Raw genomic sequence first — 18933 nt, forward strand, 5'->3', positions numbered from 1 at the left:
CGGTATAAATATTGAGTACATCCGTATAAAGATGTGCGAAAAAAGTTTAAGCGATCGCCCGCCCTTAGTTTCACCCCCATGGCCTTATATACAGAAGCAATACGTAAAATTTACAAGTTATTTTGAGATGGTTTGTTATTAGACAAAAATTATTAACTAAAAGTGGCATATATATAAAGGATATCAATATATAGATGTGCGAAAAAAGTTTAAGCGATCGCCCGCCATTAGTTTCATCCCCACGGACATATATACAAAGGCAGTACGTGAAATTTACAAGTTATTTTATTCCGGTTTGTTATTAGACAAATATTTTAAATTGAAAGCGTTATGAATATTAAGTACATCCATATATAGATGTCTGAAAAAAGTTTAAGCGATCGCCCGCCCTTAGTTTCACCCTCATGGCCTTACTTACAATGGAAACTCGTGAAATTTACAAGTTATTTTGAGATGGTTTGTTATTAGACAAAAATTATTAACTAAAAGTGGTATATGTATAAAGGATATCGATATATAGATGTGCGAAAGAAGTTTAAGCGATCGCCCGCCCTTAGTTTTACCCCCACGGCCTTATATACCGAAGCAATGAGTGAAATTTACAAGTTATTTTATTCCGGTTTGTTATTAGACAAATATTTTAAATTGAAAGCGTTATGAATATTAAGAACATCCATATATAGATGTCTGAAAAAAGTTTAAGCGATCGCCCGCCCTTAGTTTCACCCTCATGGCCTTACTTACAATGGAAACTCGTGAAATTTACAAGTTATTTAATCCGGTTTGTTATTAGACAAAAATTTTTAACTCAAAGTGGTACACGGCCTGTAAAACGCAAGCTATAAAGCCCCATATTGACCTTTTTTTGAGTTGGTCAATGTGCTGCTTCCATGGTGAAGGTATAAAAAAAATATAATACTTATAAATACTTTGTAATATTTTTATTTTTATTTATTTTCATATCATTTTCGATATGGTATTATTATCTGTAAAACAAAAGAAATTAAATTATTATTTACGCTATCGGGTATGAACTTATATACATAAACAATTCATACTCACGCTTGACCTTTTCGAATCAAGATCATCGATTATCCACATTTTAAAAATGGAATAATAAATTTTACCATTAGGTTCACAATGATAAATGCTACCTTTTTAAAATTTACTATTTCATTGTAAAATGTCAAGTTTCCGATAAAAAATATTAAAAAATATTAATAACTGTAAAATTTCAAAATACATTTTTAGTTATTTTTTTAGAATAAACTCGCTGTTACTCGATCAATTTCTACCTGATTATATCGCATTTTTTTTAATGCGTGTAATTATCTCGCGTACACGTTGAAACTATACAAAAATAACTGTAGAATATGGTTAATTGTTTATTTTGATGTAATTGAATAAATTCGGGTCACATGGTTTTCGTACGTTCAACAACGAAATGTGTGCAAGGAAATTTGAGACTTTAATAACGTTCAGCGAAACATTTGTTGGTTAACAATCAAGGAAGATTTCTGGAAAGTTCCAGATCGATTCTAACAATAATCAGTGAAATATAACGATTTCACCAAAACGGGGCGCTCGCGACAATAGCCGCGCGGATTTGCAGAAAACGAGTAGCGGCGCAGCGCCTTGCTGCGCTTAGCAGTCAGATAATAAATCACGGAAGACGGTAAATGCAATATGAAAATTATACTGACTGTTATAAAATTGATATTTCAATATTACTCAAATTATGAAATTGTGATAGAACATTTTTTTTTCATACTAACTTGCAATTTAAAACAAACGCTTAAAACAAATTACAAGTATGTATTAATAAAAAAATGTTCTATCACAATTTCGTGCTTTCAGTAATATTGAAATATCAATTTTATAACAGTCAGTATAATTTTCATATTGCGTTTACGGTCCTCCGTGATTTATTATCTGACTGCTAAGCGTAGCAAGACGCCGCGTCGCTACTCGTTTTCTGCAACTCCGCGCGGCTATTGTCGCGAGCGCACCGTTTTGGTGAAATCGTTATATTTCACTAATTATTATTAGAATCGATCTGAAACTTTCCAGAAATCTTTCTTGACTTTTAAACAACAAATGTCTCACTGAACGTTATTCAAGTCTCAAACTTCCCCGCACACATTTCGTCGTTGAATGCACAAAAACCATGACACCCGAATTTGTTCACTTACATTGAAATAAATAGTTAACCATATTCCACAGTTATTTTTGCATAGATTCAACGTATATGCGAGATAATTACACGTATTTAAAACAAGAAATCGATATAATCGGATGAAAATTGACCGAGTAACAGCGAGTTTATTCTAAAAAAATAAATAATGTTTCCCTTTCGTTCACTTTTTTTCTTTCCTACTTATTTCATTTATACACGCACTGTTTTTCTTTAATAACAATCAACTCACTTTCTATTTGGATTCCACCGTGCTCCTCTAACAAGTTGCCCATTCTCCTGCGTAAAATGTATCGGTGGATACTGCGGCGGCTGTTGAGCTTGCGCAAAGAGCTGCTGCGGCGGTTGTTCACCTCGTGGTGGCGGCTGCTGTGTATCAGCTTTTTGTCCATCGTCCTTTTTGGGCTCGTTTTCCTGCAAATACATATAATTATCATATTATATAATTTTATTATTTAATATTTATTAAAATAAAGAAATCTTATAATTACCTCGTCTTTTGAATGCTTCTGGCCCATTTTTATTTTTCCGTCCGTGCGTCTGTTGTCAGAGTTTGGAAAGAAATGAAAATCGAGAGAGTGCGAACTATGCCATATCATGTGTTGGCGGTGTTGCGATCGTCATTTCTATTTCTCTCTCTTTCTCTCTCTCGTTCTCTCGCTCTCTCGCTCTCTCTCTCGCTCTCTCTCTCGCTCTCTCGCTCTCTCTCTCGCTCTCTCGCTCTCTCTCTCGCTCTTTCGCTCTCTCTCTCTCTCTCGCGTGTTGGCGCGTCTTAAGGAGATTCCCTATTGTCTGGGTCCTCAACTGCAGCTCCCACGCATTAAAAAAATGTGATATTGGTTAATATAATATTTCAAATTTCATAACAAACTTTCGTCGATTGAAGCTATGTATTTTGTAATTTTTACATCCTACCCGTTTGACGATTCGTTTTCAAATGACTTGTAGAAACAAAAAAGCGCGTGTCGTTCGGTCTTTGTTCTTCTCATTTCCTTCTTCCCTTCATTCTTCACATTAAATATACCTGTTGATTTTCACGAATTGAATTCCTTATCGCAAACATCCAAAACAAATGACGCTTATCGCTCTTTCATCTAACGGCACTTCTCTCACAAGGATTAGTCGAGTAGTTGACTTTGAACAGCTAACATCGAATATCCAGTTTTGTCACAGTGTCATTATATTGTGATTTTTTGAAGAAATACGTGATTTAGAAGAAATATTTAGTTAATTTTTAAATATCATTTATTATTTTAATTAGATTATTTTACAAGTGTAGAATATTACATTATTTGGAAAAATGAATAAGCAAACTGTACTTCGTGTCGCTGCAATTATTGCAGATAATATAAATAATATAAACGAAGTAAATCTTCAATTATCTGGCCCTCACTCATTAAGTCGAAAGGTATTTTTCTTATTTTTAATATAGTATATATTCTATATATGACTCATTTTAATGCGAAAATGTCTCCAATGACTTTTTTAAAAAAAGCATATTTCACAAGTTAGTGATATTGAAAGGTCGATAAACCCATTAGTTCTACTAAATTTGCTCGGTTATAACTTTTTTATTATTGAAATTTTTTGTTGAATTAAAAATGATAGGGAATAAAATTGCAAGAAATTGTTTTACGATTGCAATGAAAACGTAAAATCTTATACAAGTAATTCTTTTATTTTAAAATAAATGTGTCTTCAATTGATCTTGACTTTATGCAGTCATCGGCTCACGTTATTGATTGAAATGTATATATTAGATGAAACCTGGAATCTTTAGTCAAAATTAAACTTAATAAGTTAAAAGAGCAATTTTCATTGACCTAATGCAATAATTTTCAACCTTTCATTGAACTCAGATTTATAGTCTTTTTTATTCTACACGACAAAATCTACGGTGTAAATCGATAATTAAAATATCAAAGGAAGTTGTAGGCATATATTTATTGCAAAAGAAAGAATTACTTTTGTAAGAGTTTGGAATTTCAGATCAAATAAATGGGTAATTTTCAAGTAATTTTCATGCACTCAATGTAAAGTCAATTTTTTGTTAATACCAGTTTTCAGAAATGTTGTTATGTCCACTTAGATTAATATTTAGACAGAAGTTTGAGAAACTATCCTTTTGCATTGGTTGTCATCTTTGACAAAAGTCCTGTACGTAATGAAAGAGCCTGAAACATTTTTAGCTTTTAAAAAGTTGAGTTGACGTAATTTTTTTTAAGCAACAGGCTCCTCTTGCACTCTCATTATTGTCAGGACTTTAGTCAAAGATGACAATCAATGCAAAGGGATAGCTTCTGAATTTTCTGCCTCTAAATATTAATCCATGTGGACAAAATAACATATCCCTCCAAACTTCATAATGAAAAAATTTTTATTATCACTCTGACCAATATTAAGAAGCAGAAAATAGGAGAAGCTATTCCTCTGCATTGAATGTAATCTCTGACAATAGTCCTGACAGTATAGTCAGAGTGCAAGATGGGCCTGACGCTTCAAAAAAGTTACGTCCACTCAACTTTTTAAAAGCAAACAAAACTTGTAGCTGCTTCATTATTCACAGGACATTAGTCAGAGGTGAAAATCAATGCAAAGGAATAATTTCTCAATTTTATCCTTCTAAATATTGATCTAAGTGGACATAACAACATATTTCTCAAAACTGAATACTGAAAAAATTTTTATTATTATCCTGACCAATATTGGGAAGCAGGAAAATTGAAAAGCTATCCCTTTGCATTGGTTGTCATCTTTGACAAAAGTCCTGTACGTAATGAAAGAGCCTGAAGCATTTTTAGCGTTTAAAAAGTTGAGTTGACGTAATTTTTTTTAAGCAACAGGCTCCTCTTGCACTGTCATTATTGTCAGGACTATAGTCAAAGATGACAATGAATGCAAAGGGATAGCTTCTGAATTTTCTGCCTCTAAATATTAATCCATGTGGACAAAATAACATATCCCTCCAAACTTCATAATGAAAAAATTTTTATTATCACTCTGACCAATATTAAGAAGCAGAAATGCGAGAAGCTATCCCTCAAGAGCTTCCCATTTTTTTGCAATCGTAAGAGACAATTTCATGCAATTTCATTCCCTATAATCATTTTTAATTCAACACATGTTGAATTTTACACCGAGGTAAGTCTGATTCTTTTGGGACAGATCTCTTATTATAGTAGACGTCAAACAAATCTCTTAATATTTAATTTTGCGCTTGTTATATTAGGTGGGTGGGTCAGGAAGTCCTTAGAAAAAAATAGAAAAACAATTATTTTTTGGTATATTTTTTTTTATTTTTCAACAAATCTCATTTTAGCACGATACATAAACGCACTTCAGTCTCATCTAAATTTCGCACATCTATATATCGATATTTTTTATATATATACCACTTTTAGTTAATAATTGTTGTCTAATAACAAACCGGAATAAAATAACTTGTAAATTTCACGTATTGCTTCTGTATATAAGTCCGTGGGGGTGAAACTAAGGGCGGGCGATCGCTTAAACTTTTTTCAGACATCTATATATGAATGTAATTAATATTCATACCACTTTGAGTTAAACATTTTTGTCTAATAACAAGCAATCTCAAAATAACTTGTAAATATCACGCACTGCCTTTGTATATATGTCCGTGGGGGTGAAACTAAGGGCGGGCGATCGCTTAAACTTTTTTCGCACATCTATATATGGATGTACTCAACATTTATACCGCTTTGAGTTAAAAATTTTTGTCTAATAACAAATGAGAATAAAATAACTTGTAAATTTCACGCATTGCTTCTGTATATAAGGACATGTGGGTGAAACTAAGGGCGGGCGATCGCTTAAACTTTTTTCGGACATCTATATATTGATGTACTTAATATTGATATCGCTTTCAATTAAAAATATTTGTCTAAGAACAAACCGGAATAAAATAACTTGTAAATTCCAGGAATTTCCATTGTAAATAAGGCCATGGGGGTGAAACTAAGGGCGGGCGATCGCTTAAACTTTTTTCGCACATCTTTATATGGATGTACTCAATATTTATACCGCTTTGAGTTAAAAATTTTTGTCTAATAACAAATGAGAATAAAATAACTTGTAAATTTCACGCATTGCTTCTGTATATAAGGACATGGGGGTGAAACTAAGGGCGGGCGATCGCTTAAACTTTATTCGGACATTTCAATATTTATATACTTTATGAAACAGTCCCTCTTAGTACTTTATTTTTGTCTAATAGAAAAGTACGACTAGTAATTTTATAAGTACGTGTAGCATGGTATGTATGGACAACTGTAAGGGTAGTTGTGAGGGGTGTAATCGATATATCAAATTATTTGCATCATCTACACAAGTATAGCGTTCTCTAGAAGCGATAATTTATATTATATATTTATATTTTTATTTTTGATATTTTCGTTCAACTCGAACGTTCGAAACTTCAAGCTCATCCATTTTTGTTGCTTTTTCGCTCTTTATGCAAAGACCAATGAACGAAATTAATTGTGTGATAGTTCAAACTATAGGTTTTTTCGTTATCGACAACTTTCATGTTGAACTTTTTTCTCTAAAATGCATTCCTACGCTTACAGAACGAAAAAATACATCATTTCATCAACTTTACATCTTCCTGGTTCCATTGAGCACCCATTTTTTTTACTTTCAAATTATATATTATAACTTGTAATGTCGTACTCAAAAAAAAAAAAAAGCAGCCCCATCCATTCTGGATTTTTTGTCAAAAATAGCCTCTTTTTCGCATTATTGATTGGCCTAATATTGCAAGCCGAGGTTATTGCCTAGCAGGGTACAAAGTTCTTTGATTGAGATATTTGGGATATTATTTTATTTTTCAACGAAAATTATTTTTCAGCGAAACTTTTCTCTGCTTAATCGACATTTACGAAAATGCCCATTGATCATACTTTAATGTGTTATAACTCTGTCGGAAAAAATGAAATTGAAAAAAATTACGATTGCGTTTTGAAGGGCAAGAATTTGCTTTTTAAGATGTCGTCATCAAATTTGCAAAAATAGTTTTTTCATGAAGTTACAGGGGTTAGAAAACAGCAAAAAATCGTGCTTTAGACGCTTTTACGTTAAGATATCTCGAAAAATGAGTGTAATGGAACAATTCTAAGTTCGGATTTGGATTCAGCATACCAAATCCCTTCAGAAATACCTGGTCGGGTCTCTAGGTCTGAGAAGTGTCGACTTGTGTTATTTTTATTACTCATGAGTTAAAACGCAACGCAACGCCATCTACTCATAAGGTGACTGAACTTGATCACATAACTTGTAAATTGAGCCTGAGCAATAAAATTGTTTATTTATGTAATGTCAGTCTCAATATTGTTAATTATGGACATTATGTGTCATAAAAAATCAGCAAATTTTTTTTTTCATATTTGTCATCTAAAAATTAATTAATTTAGATATTCAGGGATATAATTAATATTACTATAACTCATAAACTATTTGAATTATAGATTCAAGATGGAGCATGAATGATTCGCATAAATTGAAGATTATTCTACTAAATTTGAGGTAAGATCGGTCCATATTTACTACAATTTACATGCATTTGAACGACGAAAATGAAATTTGTATATATCTCCGATATGAAATCAATATTATTCGACCCATAACAATATGTTGTATGGATTTTCTATCAAGCTACGAAAAAGTGCAAGTTTTTCGAAAAATTAAAGAAAAAAGACACGAGCAAAAAACCGGAAAAATAATCTTTCAAGACGTCAACAATTTAGCTAAAGCATGGTAGCAAGTGCAACATCGGAATTGTAATCAGTGACGACTCTGCCATTGAAATTCGTTAAAAATTTTTTTTCTCTTTTATTTTTCCTTTATATGCTCAATTTTTACGTCTGTAGATTGGACTAGTAGGTCAGAAAGTGTTTCGCACCGCGTGCACAACGACGCAAATGTAGAGCGGTTGATTTCTAGACTGAGCAAGGTGTAGCAAAATGCGAGCCTGTTGCGACTAACAATGAAAATACAATCCACTTACGTAAACGTGCACTTGTGCGCAGTGGACAAAATATTCGATTCACTCATTACACGATCTATCTTGAAATGGCACAGCTGTTATTTCATTCAAGATTCTTTATACAAATAATATAAGTGTAATGCATTAAATGTCAACAGCCCAATTTTCAGAAAATCAAATAGTCAGACGTTATTTATTCGTTAAAAGCACATTTGTTTTTACTGTTCGTACACATATTTCACGGATCATTTAGTACATATCATTGATGGCGTCATTTGAGACACACAATGAGATTCAAGAGGACTAACAAATACGTAGAATACAATATTCTTTAACGATCAAATGACAAATGTCGTAATATACTAATGTATATTACGACACGTGGATAGAGAGTTGGATTGGCTGGCCGGCGTGGTTCGACAGACGCCGGCCAGGGCATCCTACATCGGTCTTTAAAGGAGAAAAGCGAAACTATTGTAAAAAGCATTGGTACACGTTTGTCTTTGTTAACGGGCTTTGTTTTTCGAGAAAAAGGAACGGCATAAAAGGCGGGCGCTAGTTGGAGCAAGGTAAAAAGCCTGAGCAATTCGGAACATTGATAATAATTTATTAATGTACCAAGAGGACAAGTCGCTTGGCGTAGCGCTTACCGAGTGCAGTGCAATTGAAATAAAATTTTCTTTGCCGCGGCAGACAGCAGCCAGACGAGAGCGGCAACGAGGCTGTAGTATAATGGTGGAATGCGAGATAACTCGACGTCGGAATGGACGTTGTACCCGCCGCGCCGGCTCGTTAGCTCAATCGCGAATGTCAACGGATCGCTGTTGCAAGTCAGACTTCAGCAGCAGTGAGCCGCGCAATAGCTCTTTTCTCGGGATAAATACAGTATTCTACGGTTGCACTGATCGCACGAGCGCGGAATGTTTCTAGAATTATGAATTGCTGCCTAATGCCATTGAGATGAAAACACCGGTCGATGAGTCCCGTCGATAAGCGCGAGCAAGCCGTTCGCAGGCGTGCAAGTGCAGCTCGAGTTGGTCTGCGTAACGGGTCCGACTGGCATGATCGTCCGGATCGGATTCGGCAACCAAGATAGCTCCGAATCGGCAAATATCCGAATCGATAGCAATGTCAATCGCGGTCTAACTACTTCGTTCGATCATCCGCGCATTCTAGACTCTACGCTGAGTTTGCTGGCCGATGAGGGGCTGACAGCGCGGGCAGCCCCTTCTTGCCTCGGGAGCGCCCCGCCGCGTGACCAACTCTCCGACGCAGCCTCGCTTCTCGACTAACATTGCCCGAGCAAGTTGTCAATCAAAGACCGCACTCTTCTATGGCATAATTGTTCTCGCGATAGTTGGGTCGAATGCCGATCGCGAGCTTCGGGACTGCGCCGCTTGAAATCCGTCTAACTATAACTTTCCCGTGCTCGTATAACGAGCGCGATACGCTTTTTTTTATGACAAGCGAAGAATCCAGGCCCGTGAGCTGTGGCTCGGGCAAGAGCAAGCTTCTCTTTTCAACGGAGCAGCGTCATCTCTCGTAGTGACACACTCGCCCACACTAACAGAGAACTTTTTTCACCGCGCAGTTTTTTTACAGATCTTTGTTTTCTTATCGTTCTGCCTTTCTTTGCTCGCGATCATAGTGGGTGTCGACACGACGCGCACTCATTGCATCCAAGCACAATTCGCCGAGGTTAGGCCGTTGTGTTACAGGCGCAGCTCTTATAAAAAATGAATTTCATAAAAATCGTCCAGACTAATCTCACGAGCATTCTGAAGGCCGATAGGTTAACCGAAATGGGAAACTTACAAGGAAACCCCAACCCGACCTTGCCGATTTCAATAATCTTTCAATATGTTATAATTCATGAAAAAATAAGACATAGGTATTTTTTCGCCGATAAAAAAACACGCATGACTTATTTCTTCATGAACTATAACATATTGAAAGATTATTGAAATCGGTGAGGTAAGATTGGGGTGGGGGGTTTCCTTGTTAGCCGGGACTTGGCGTACTTTGCATGGCGCTTATGGCGCTTTCAATTAGCGCTTCAACATCGTTAGCTTCTCCCTCAAACGGACAACGATGAACGCAATTGCAAAGCATGACACGTGCTTGCATCCGCAGCAGTTTGCTGTCACGTCGAGCCTCCGATCGCAGACTACTTCGTTGTCAGCAGGTCTGCGGCTACCGAGGCGTTCGAGCCTCACGCAAGACTATGTTTTACTCGATGGCTTAGGCATTAGGTCTTATATTACGCAACAACCTCGTAGCTTCGACGGGCTGCTTGACGATGCGCAAATTGAAAGCCCCAAGTGCGCACGAACTGTTGGCGTACCAGACGCGCTGGCAGCCCAAGATTGTCGCCACGCTGCCACGCTAAGTGCTACCAATCGACTGTGCACAGGCGTCACGACGTCGCGCGCGGAGCAACTACAAGAAGCTGCCTCGCGATGACCGCCAAGTGCGCCCCAGAGCGTCGCTGGCGCATTTGGCATCGCAAGTCGTTGCTCTCGAGCTCGTACAGCCGTGCGATCCGTCCACGGGCATGTACGTTGGAGTCGAAACTTACAGTTCTCCCGTAGTGACAATGTCTGTTGCAATAATTGTGCAGCTAGTTAAGCTAGTTGCAGTTAATATTACGATGCGTTGTGTGCTCGTCAGCATAGATGTATTGTGGCGTCGGATGTGCCAGCACGCACAGATCGAGTACACCATAAGCACGGAGCGCGTTTTGCCGAGCAGAGCGAGAGCCGAGGCCATTTCTCTGTCTCTGTCTCTCTCTCTCTCTCTCTCTCGCGCTTTTTGCAGCCTGCCTGCTTCGATTCGATGACAGCCCGAGCTTGGACTTTTCGAACGGTCCATTGTTGTCGCTCTACATGCATGCTCTCGGTCGAAAAATCACTGCGTCCGCGTGTCGTACATTATTCAATCGCGCTTCGCCATATGTAACGACGTAGCCGTGCACGAACAATGCACAAGACGAAAAAAGGAAAGTAACGAAACCGAAAGGGAGATAGAAGCGTCGTTAACGGGAGTATACGATAGACACGTCGCGCGGAAAGTCGGCCAGCATGCAGCGACAAACGGAGACACGCACGCAGCAAGATATATCGAGGCTTTCTTGGCTTGCAGAACGTTTCCCATTTGTCGCTGCAAATGCGTATGCGAATACGAATGTGCATACGCGCAGTGGTGCGCTCCGAGACTCAGAAAATTGACGGCTAAGAAAAGGCAAGGTCATTATGCTGCAGATCCGTTATACGGCTCCGACACGTAGTTTCTAAAGTGAATGTCTACACTTACCCTCGAGATTAGCCATAGAGATTCTATAGCTATCGATCCTCGGCGTGGAGTCCGGGTTGTATGGCCTCAGCGTCGCCGAGTTCACATTGTTCAGGCTCTGCAAACGAATAGCACAACGTTCATCTATGAGTACGAAATATGATAATTCGGAAGGGATTGTATTGAAACGCAGTTAGAAAATGCTACAGACAATGATTTTTAATAATAAAGATGCGCCTTCGGATATCACGATTACAGCACAATCTTGCGTGCGTGAACTAATATATGTCAGTCACTAGTGGGCGAGTCAAGACGCAAGTTCTTTCGGCGTACCTCCTTGTAACTTTGTCTTCAAAAAAGAGGACACACAATAACTTGTGTCGTATTAATTTACTAGCTTATCAATAAAACCTCATAAGATTGACATAAGGCCAAAGTAAAAAGACAAGTAGGACAGCAGCGCGGTGCTCGGTTGCGATGATAGCGCCTAACGCCTCAGCAATGCAAGCCTCACCGTCTTCAGAGCGTGATGCAAGGCACAATGGCGAGCGCCGGCTACAAGTTGATCGCGCGCTGCTCTCGCACCGCAGCGAAGCGCACGCGGATGTAATTTCCAAGGTGCACGACGCTCGTCCGAGTCGTTACGCGTTGACCCCAGCAGCAGCAGCAGCTGCCGAGGCCGGTAAGCGACAGCTCGAGCAAGTGCGCACGGCACGTGCGAGTGCAACGACGCACGCGGCACCGCGCCGGCTACAGACGCGAGAGAGGCACAACAATCGGATTGGAGCGGCACGCGACGGGGCGGATACTGGCAGTTTCTCAGTCGCGCTCTAAACTCGAAGTCATGTCCTCGCTCGAGTCGTGGCCTGCACATTTTTGATGGAGCAACTGGCCGCGTCGCCAGCCGCTCCACTACTTGCCTTCTAATGAAGTTGCAGCTCTGCTCTGGCGCTACTGCTTTCAGTCGCGCTGGGCAACAACGCCTCGCTCAACTTGCCCTCCTTCTGCCCGCGCGCGCTTCTATAATTAGACCAGAAAGTCGGGTGCGGCCAGTCGAGCTTGGACGAGAACTAAACAAGGGCGAAGCGAGCGAACTATCGGGGAAAAAGACTTGTCTGGGTTAGCAGTCGCTTCGAGCCTTCTGTTTGTTGGCTGTGGATAGTGATCACGTCGTTGTTCGAATCACTCGGCGCAGCAACGCCTTGACAGCTCAGCAGCGATCGAACGCAGAACGAACGCGAAGGTACTCGGAGACGCAGCGAAGCGCGAGAGAATGCACGCGGAGGAGACAGAGAAAACAAAGGATACAAAGAGCGCGGCATGTGTGCGCGAAAGCAGTTGGATCTGTCGACGACTCGTGAACAATGCGTAGCCGGCAGGCTTTGCATTGACGCCACTTGCCATACACTTGACTGTTTGAGCTTTTCCCCATAGATACGAATTTCGTATATAAAATCGCGCGCAGACGAGCCAGAAAGATTTTTGAGTTAGCTGGAAGCGTCATTTACTCTTCCTTATTCGCTTGACTCGCGGTTGGCAAAGCCGTGCTTACATTTACCTATCTCGGCAGGTTTAAGCAATGGTAAAAGGCGTCGTTCTCGTAGTCAGCAGGTCATTTGATACGCGTAATGAAACTGTTCTAACCATCTCTTCAGCCGACGCGACTATATGCCAGTGCTGAGCGACCAACGAGAGCCTCGAAAGGATTCGATGCTTGGGCTAGTGGGAGAGCAGGCAAAAAGAAAAAGGGTCTGAATCCCGCTCGTAGGTGGGACTCGCTCTCTGTGCTCCGTCACATACGCGTCCGCCTCTTTGAATCGTTGAATCGCATAGAATCGCAGAGGGAAGCAAGAGGCACGTGGCAGACTGGCCCCCCGCCGGCTGCTACGCTTGGATAAAATGCCCATTGCCAGCTACTCACATCGTCCATGACGGCTTTGTGGCTCTTCCAGCGGAAAAGCCGCTCCATCGTCGCAGTCGTCCTCCGAGATGTGCTCCGATCGCGAACGAGCTGCTCGATCACTTATCCGAAGGCAGCTGCTGTCGGCGTCCGCTCAACTCGGACCCGACGCAGACGCATCGCGAGCCGCGGCAACGCTCGCAGCTCCCCATCGGCTGCGCGCGCCTCTGCAGCTCCTCTCAGCGGATACCCTGCTGACTCACGCGGCAGATGTGCGCTGCGCTCTCGCCACAGCAGTCGCTGGCCGTCGTACGTCTCCGACGCTCGCGCGTTCACCTAGCAGTCTCAGTGCTCATCTGCACGCGCTCTCTTGTGGGGCCTTTCGCTCGCATCACCACGGCACACGGCACACGGCACACTGCGCGGAAGTCCGATTGCAACTCGACGGAGAGCGCACCGCGAGCAACTGCTCCCTCGAAGTGCCCAGAGATCGAGTGGGCATGCTCGTCCGGCCGACGTGTGTGCGCGAGGCGCTCGCAATACGACGCTCAGCGGAGGAAGCGCGCGCATGCAGGGAGATGGCCAGCCGAGCGAGCACTGGCTGCCTGGCTGCTTCCCTCGCGAGGGCATCGGCGCGCGGCGGTCCTCCCTCCTCGCAGTGCAGGCTGCCGCCGTCGCCGCTCGCTCGCTCACTCTCGAGCTTCCCTTTAGACTCGAGCGGAGTGTAGACTGGCTACTGGCTCTGGCTGCACTATCCGGCACTATACGTAGCCGGTAGTACGCAACTCGGCCGCCGAGCGGGCGCATGCGCGGCCATTGACGCGAGCAGTGCTCGCGCCGCTCGTCGTGCCTCGACTCGGCGGCAGCACTGAGCACGCCCGGGTCAGCCGGCTAGCGGCGGCGGCACGCGCGCTGCTCTCGCGCCGCACGCCGCACGACGACGCGGCGCGTGAACCGGCGCCAAGCTAGAGACAGGCGGAGTGGCTGAGCTCTCGATTTCGCTGCAGCCACTCCGAGTGCGACAACGCCCTTTGCGCGTATACGTAGATGTCGTCACGCGCGCAAAATGCAACTTGGTGCTTCTAAATCTGCTGCTGTTTTGTAGCCTAGTCCAGTCGCGGATTGGCCAGCGGACGCTCGTGTGCGATCGCGTCGCGGGGGTCGCGGGGGCGAGAGCCACAAGTCGGCACGTTTGCCTGCATTGGCTTTTGACTCGTCGGACCGCTGTCGTCGCTTGCGATCGATCTGAGTGCTGCGCCAGCCTCTCCGCCACGCGCTAGAAATCAGCTCGATCTTCTGGCGGAAGATATCATGAAACGGAGGCTGAGTTCATTGGCCGAGCGCCTCGTCTGCTGCAGTCTGCGCTTTTGAGACATGCAGCGCGCCGTTTGTCGCATCTGTAATCTCGACTGCACTCGGAGCAAGAATGAACGTGACAGATAAGCTCGGGCTGCTGTATACGCAAGTGATAGCCTCTCGTAATTGCGCTTTCTCAAGCGCTTGCAAACTCGAATTCGCTCGCCTACGTAGATATCCTCCGGGCTATCAACTCGTGGTGCTATTTCATAGTCAATATTTACTTTCATCGCGACATTTACGAAGCGTCGACAAATCATCCGCGCGATTGGTTATTGGTACATTCCGCCTGGCTATCTGAAACGCTCATCAGCTGAAACACGATCGCGCGCTTACAAGCACTAATTGGACAACGATTTCCTTGACGAAGTATCGAGCTCAGTTTGCGAAAGTTAGCCTGCTGCGACCGTGAAACGCAACTCAGTACAACTTGTGTACTTGCATACGTGAGCTCGCAGATCTTGTATCGAGCAAAGGCAGTCGCTGCTGATCGTATTCCCGCGGTTACCGAAGAATAAACGCTCGTGCAGTCCGTACAAATACTAAATGCGACTGCGAATCGCTGGCAAGGAGAGAGGTTTTATCGTTTTAATAAGACTCGGTAGCGAATCACGAGTCTAGGCAAGAAGTAGCCACCACAAGCGGCGGTGGCGTGAGCCATTTCTACGGCAAGGCACCGATTCCGAAAGTCACCCATTTTTTCTCTCGCTTCCATGTATTACTCGTCATGTTCTCATTAGCAGAATGCAAAGTTTATGTTACCATCCATTACCTGCGACAACATTTTCTGCCGCTCGAGTGATGCAGTTTTGAGATAATTAGTAAAATTACAATAATAAAGTTACAATAGTCCAGTCAACGTAGCTCTTAAATCGAAAAATTGAGTACACGCCTGCCAATAACACTTTTAAATATATTTTTGGGCCAGGAATACGATTTGTCGATTGGTGAAAACTGCGAACGACGATCAAATTTTCAGTTTTTCGCATTTTTGAATTTCAAAAACGAGTTTCAAATAAAAGTTAAAGCTATAGAAATTCTCCTTCGAAAACATCTATCGTACAAAGAATTTTATCAAGTAGAATGTAAGTTAAAACGAATTTCCACAATTACGCGTTTCTAGACTATGTGATTCCCTTCGGGAAGCAGCCAGCCTTTATGCTACTGCGCAACTCGCGCCTATTTAGATCTTTCTCTTTCGTTTTCTTTCTCACTCTTTTTCGGTTGGGCTATAGTCGAGGAGCTGTGTATGGTCCTGTATGAATTAAAAGAGCAAAAGATAAAAACCATGCAATCTTATCTATTTTCATCCGCTGAATCCAATGGTACCGGTTAATTTTACGAGAAGTGGATGCGTTTTGTTTAAAACACAATTGTTTAAACAAATAAAAAAAAATCGGTTTTTTCAATGGGACAATTTATTTTTAGAAAATATAGCGCATGTTAAGAGGAACAGATCCTTAGTAGTTTTTTTGTAGAATGCATATTTACAAAGTTATGAATTTTTAAAGTTCGAAATTTCACGTTTTTTCTTAAACTTTGAGTGCCAATAAGTTTGGATCTATCGAATATTTTTCAAAAATTAAAAAATCAATTTGTTCTTTAATGTTTCCTCTACTTATTCATCGTATGCAACATTAGATTAACCACTCGGAAGCTGAGTTAATGCAATTTACAAGTAACACTTTTTAACAGTAACAGTAGGCTTGACCGCTTAACGCATGCGGCTGGCGTGACGATCGCATGCTCACTAAGGAGATATAATGTTCATTTTGACTTTTTGATCCAATAAATTATTTTTATCGATGAATAATTGCTTATCATTTAATTATACAGGACCTTATATTATCATTAAAATAATATAAATTTTACATAATAGAACAAATAAAATACAAATATTCATGTGCTTAATTCTTTTCTTTGGGCTCATTAAACTTATTTTTACGTAAATCATTTTTCTGACACAAAAAAATGAATGATTTAAGAGTTACGTTGACTGGACTAATAAGATTTGTTTGTGTTTCTTCTCATTGCACATTTTTGTCTTAGGCGTCTGTAGTTTACGTATTCTACTTACAATACACAAGTCAATGCTATCAAGAATATGGTCGCTAGGAGACTGCCCAACTATCGACACCGAGTCATACAACTTGTAGTCCAAAAGCTACATAAAGGGCATGAGAAAATAATACATTATGAAAAGTTGATAAAAAACAATTTCAGTCCGAAGTATTGATTGGTCGCATCGCGGCGTGATCGTTATTCATTTCTGCTGGGATGTTTGAGCCAATAAATTTCTGCCACTGAAAATTTATGAAATTTGCTTTGCATAAAATACATATTCGTTGACAGCCAAAAGTATTCCTTAGACGCCTTTTCGTTGCATAGAAAAATCATGTTGTCGCATCCCACTTGCCGATAAGTTTGAGCCGCGACAAATATCTGCCAATGAAGAAATTGAAAAAATCACTGAATTATAATGTAGACCTCTGATTAAAACCAGTGCAGAACGCATTCTTTTGTCGCTTTTTGCTAGCTTTCGCTAGCTTTGCTAAAAAAATCGAAGGTATGTGTAGCACGCTAATACGGCATAAAAAATATTCACTCTTTAATTTGATTATATCAAAACTAATGAACAAGACAAGTCAGGTGTGTGAAGTCAGAGAATGAGATTTAAGAAAGTTATATTTTATTTACATGAAATTCAAACGCATATACTTTAAATCGAATATGTACCTACCCATACGTATACACTTTACAAACGCGTAGATAATCAAATGTAGCAGGGTGGAATAAAACTATGCGCGTAATTGGTAGCGCTAGCCGAATATATATGCTCTTATAAAAAAGTGATGGAAGCCATATTAAAGCATTTTATTCATAACCTAATTGGCCCAAATGAAAAAAGCGCGAGAATTTAAATTGATTTTAGTTGATTTTTTATGTTAGATCTAATTTCATTTGTTTTTTAGCAAGGAAATAAAACATAAAAATGTAATCTTTTATTCATCATTTATAATCATAATGTAATTCATTGTTTATCAATTTTATCCCCGTATGAAAAAGTGATGGATGCCATGTTAAAACATTTTATTCGTCATCTAATTGGCTGAAATATAGTCGCGTGATACACTGTTATATGGTGGCAAAGGAGCATGTAAGTGTGGTTTCGAGTTGAGATTTTAGTAATATATCATAATTTATCATTATTATTATTAATTAATTATTATTACTAATTAATTATTAGTATTGTATTATTGTAGTAGTGGTTATAACAGTATTAATGTTTTTTACACTCATTTTATGACACTAACAACGAATAAATTGTTTTGTACAAATAATATAGGTTGAAATTGTTCTAAATATTTTCTATTAATAATCAATAATTTGATTTTCAAATTTGTAAAAAAAAGGTTGTAACATGAACACTATTATTTATTATAAATTTTTATAAAAGTTTGGTTTCTTACATATGATCTGACCAGATCTTTCATGAGAATAGAATACGAGTCATTTTTATATATTTCTTACGTTGGATCTTGCATGAGAACAGGTTCAAGCATAAGAAATAGGAGGCGAAAACATCCTACGGGATCTAGTGATGTTTTTTACATTAGAACTGATGTAAGAATTTTTAGTAGGGATCCTACGAAAAGCTTGATATCATTAAAAAATATATTAAAAAATAAACAAAATTAAATTATTAGATACCGCTAACGGTTCTATCCTATCCTTATCCTTTCCTTATTTTCATTTTTTATTTTTTTTATTCCTAGTTCTAGTCCTCGTAGTCCTCCTAATAGTAGTATATATTTTTCATCCCTATCTTTTAAGAAAATGATGAGTCACCGACATCCACCGTTATGATTGATTGATGCTACAAAAAAGCGCAAACTTTTTTGAACTTTCCCATACTTTGAAATATTATTATTATATATGTAGGAGTGTAAGATTTATATTTCAATAGTAAATTTAACTTATAAATAATTAACATTGTTGATGGGAACTGCAAGAATGGAAATATGCCATTAATAAATCTGTTTCAGAATATAATACGTTATGTTTTGAAAATATCAGTACGACGCGTTAATTTTATAACCATTTCTGATACTGAAATCAATATCGTCGTGTTAAAATTTGATAGAAAGAAAAAGAAAATGAATCGAATAAAATAGAAAATACATATAT

General features: G+C 39.8%; 1 protein-coding gene across 1 annotated transcript in view; it reads right to left on the reverse strand.

Annotated features, from left to right (window-relative positions):
- Positions 1 to 18933, reverse strand: part of LOC131669937 (amyloid beta A4 precursor protein-binding family B member 1-interacting protein) — a 55358-nt gene that overhangs the window by 20660 nt on the left and 15765 nt on the right. The window contains exon 2 of the mRNA XM_058945163.1: positions 11511 to 11607. Within this exon, the coding sequence (XP_058801146.1) occupies positions 11511 to 11607 (97 nt within the window). The remainder of the gene's footprint in view (positions 1 to 11510; positions 11608 to 18933) is intronic.

This window comes from Phymastichus coffea, unplaced genomic scaffold (assembly GCF_024137745.1).
Source record: "Phymastichus coffea isolate CEN01 unplaced genomic scaffold, Cenicafe_Pcof_1.1 PCOF00008, whole genome shotgun sequence".
NCBI classification, from domain to species: domain Eukaryota; kingdom Metazoa; phylum Arthropoda; class Insecta; order Hymenoptera; family Eulophidae; genus Phymastichus; species Phymastichus coffea.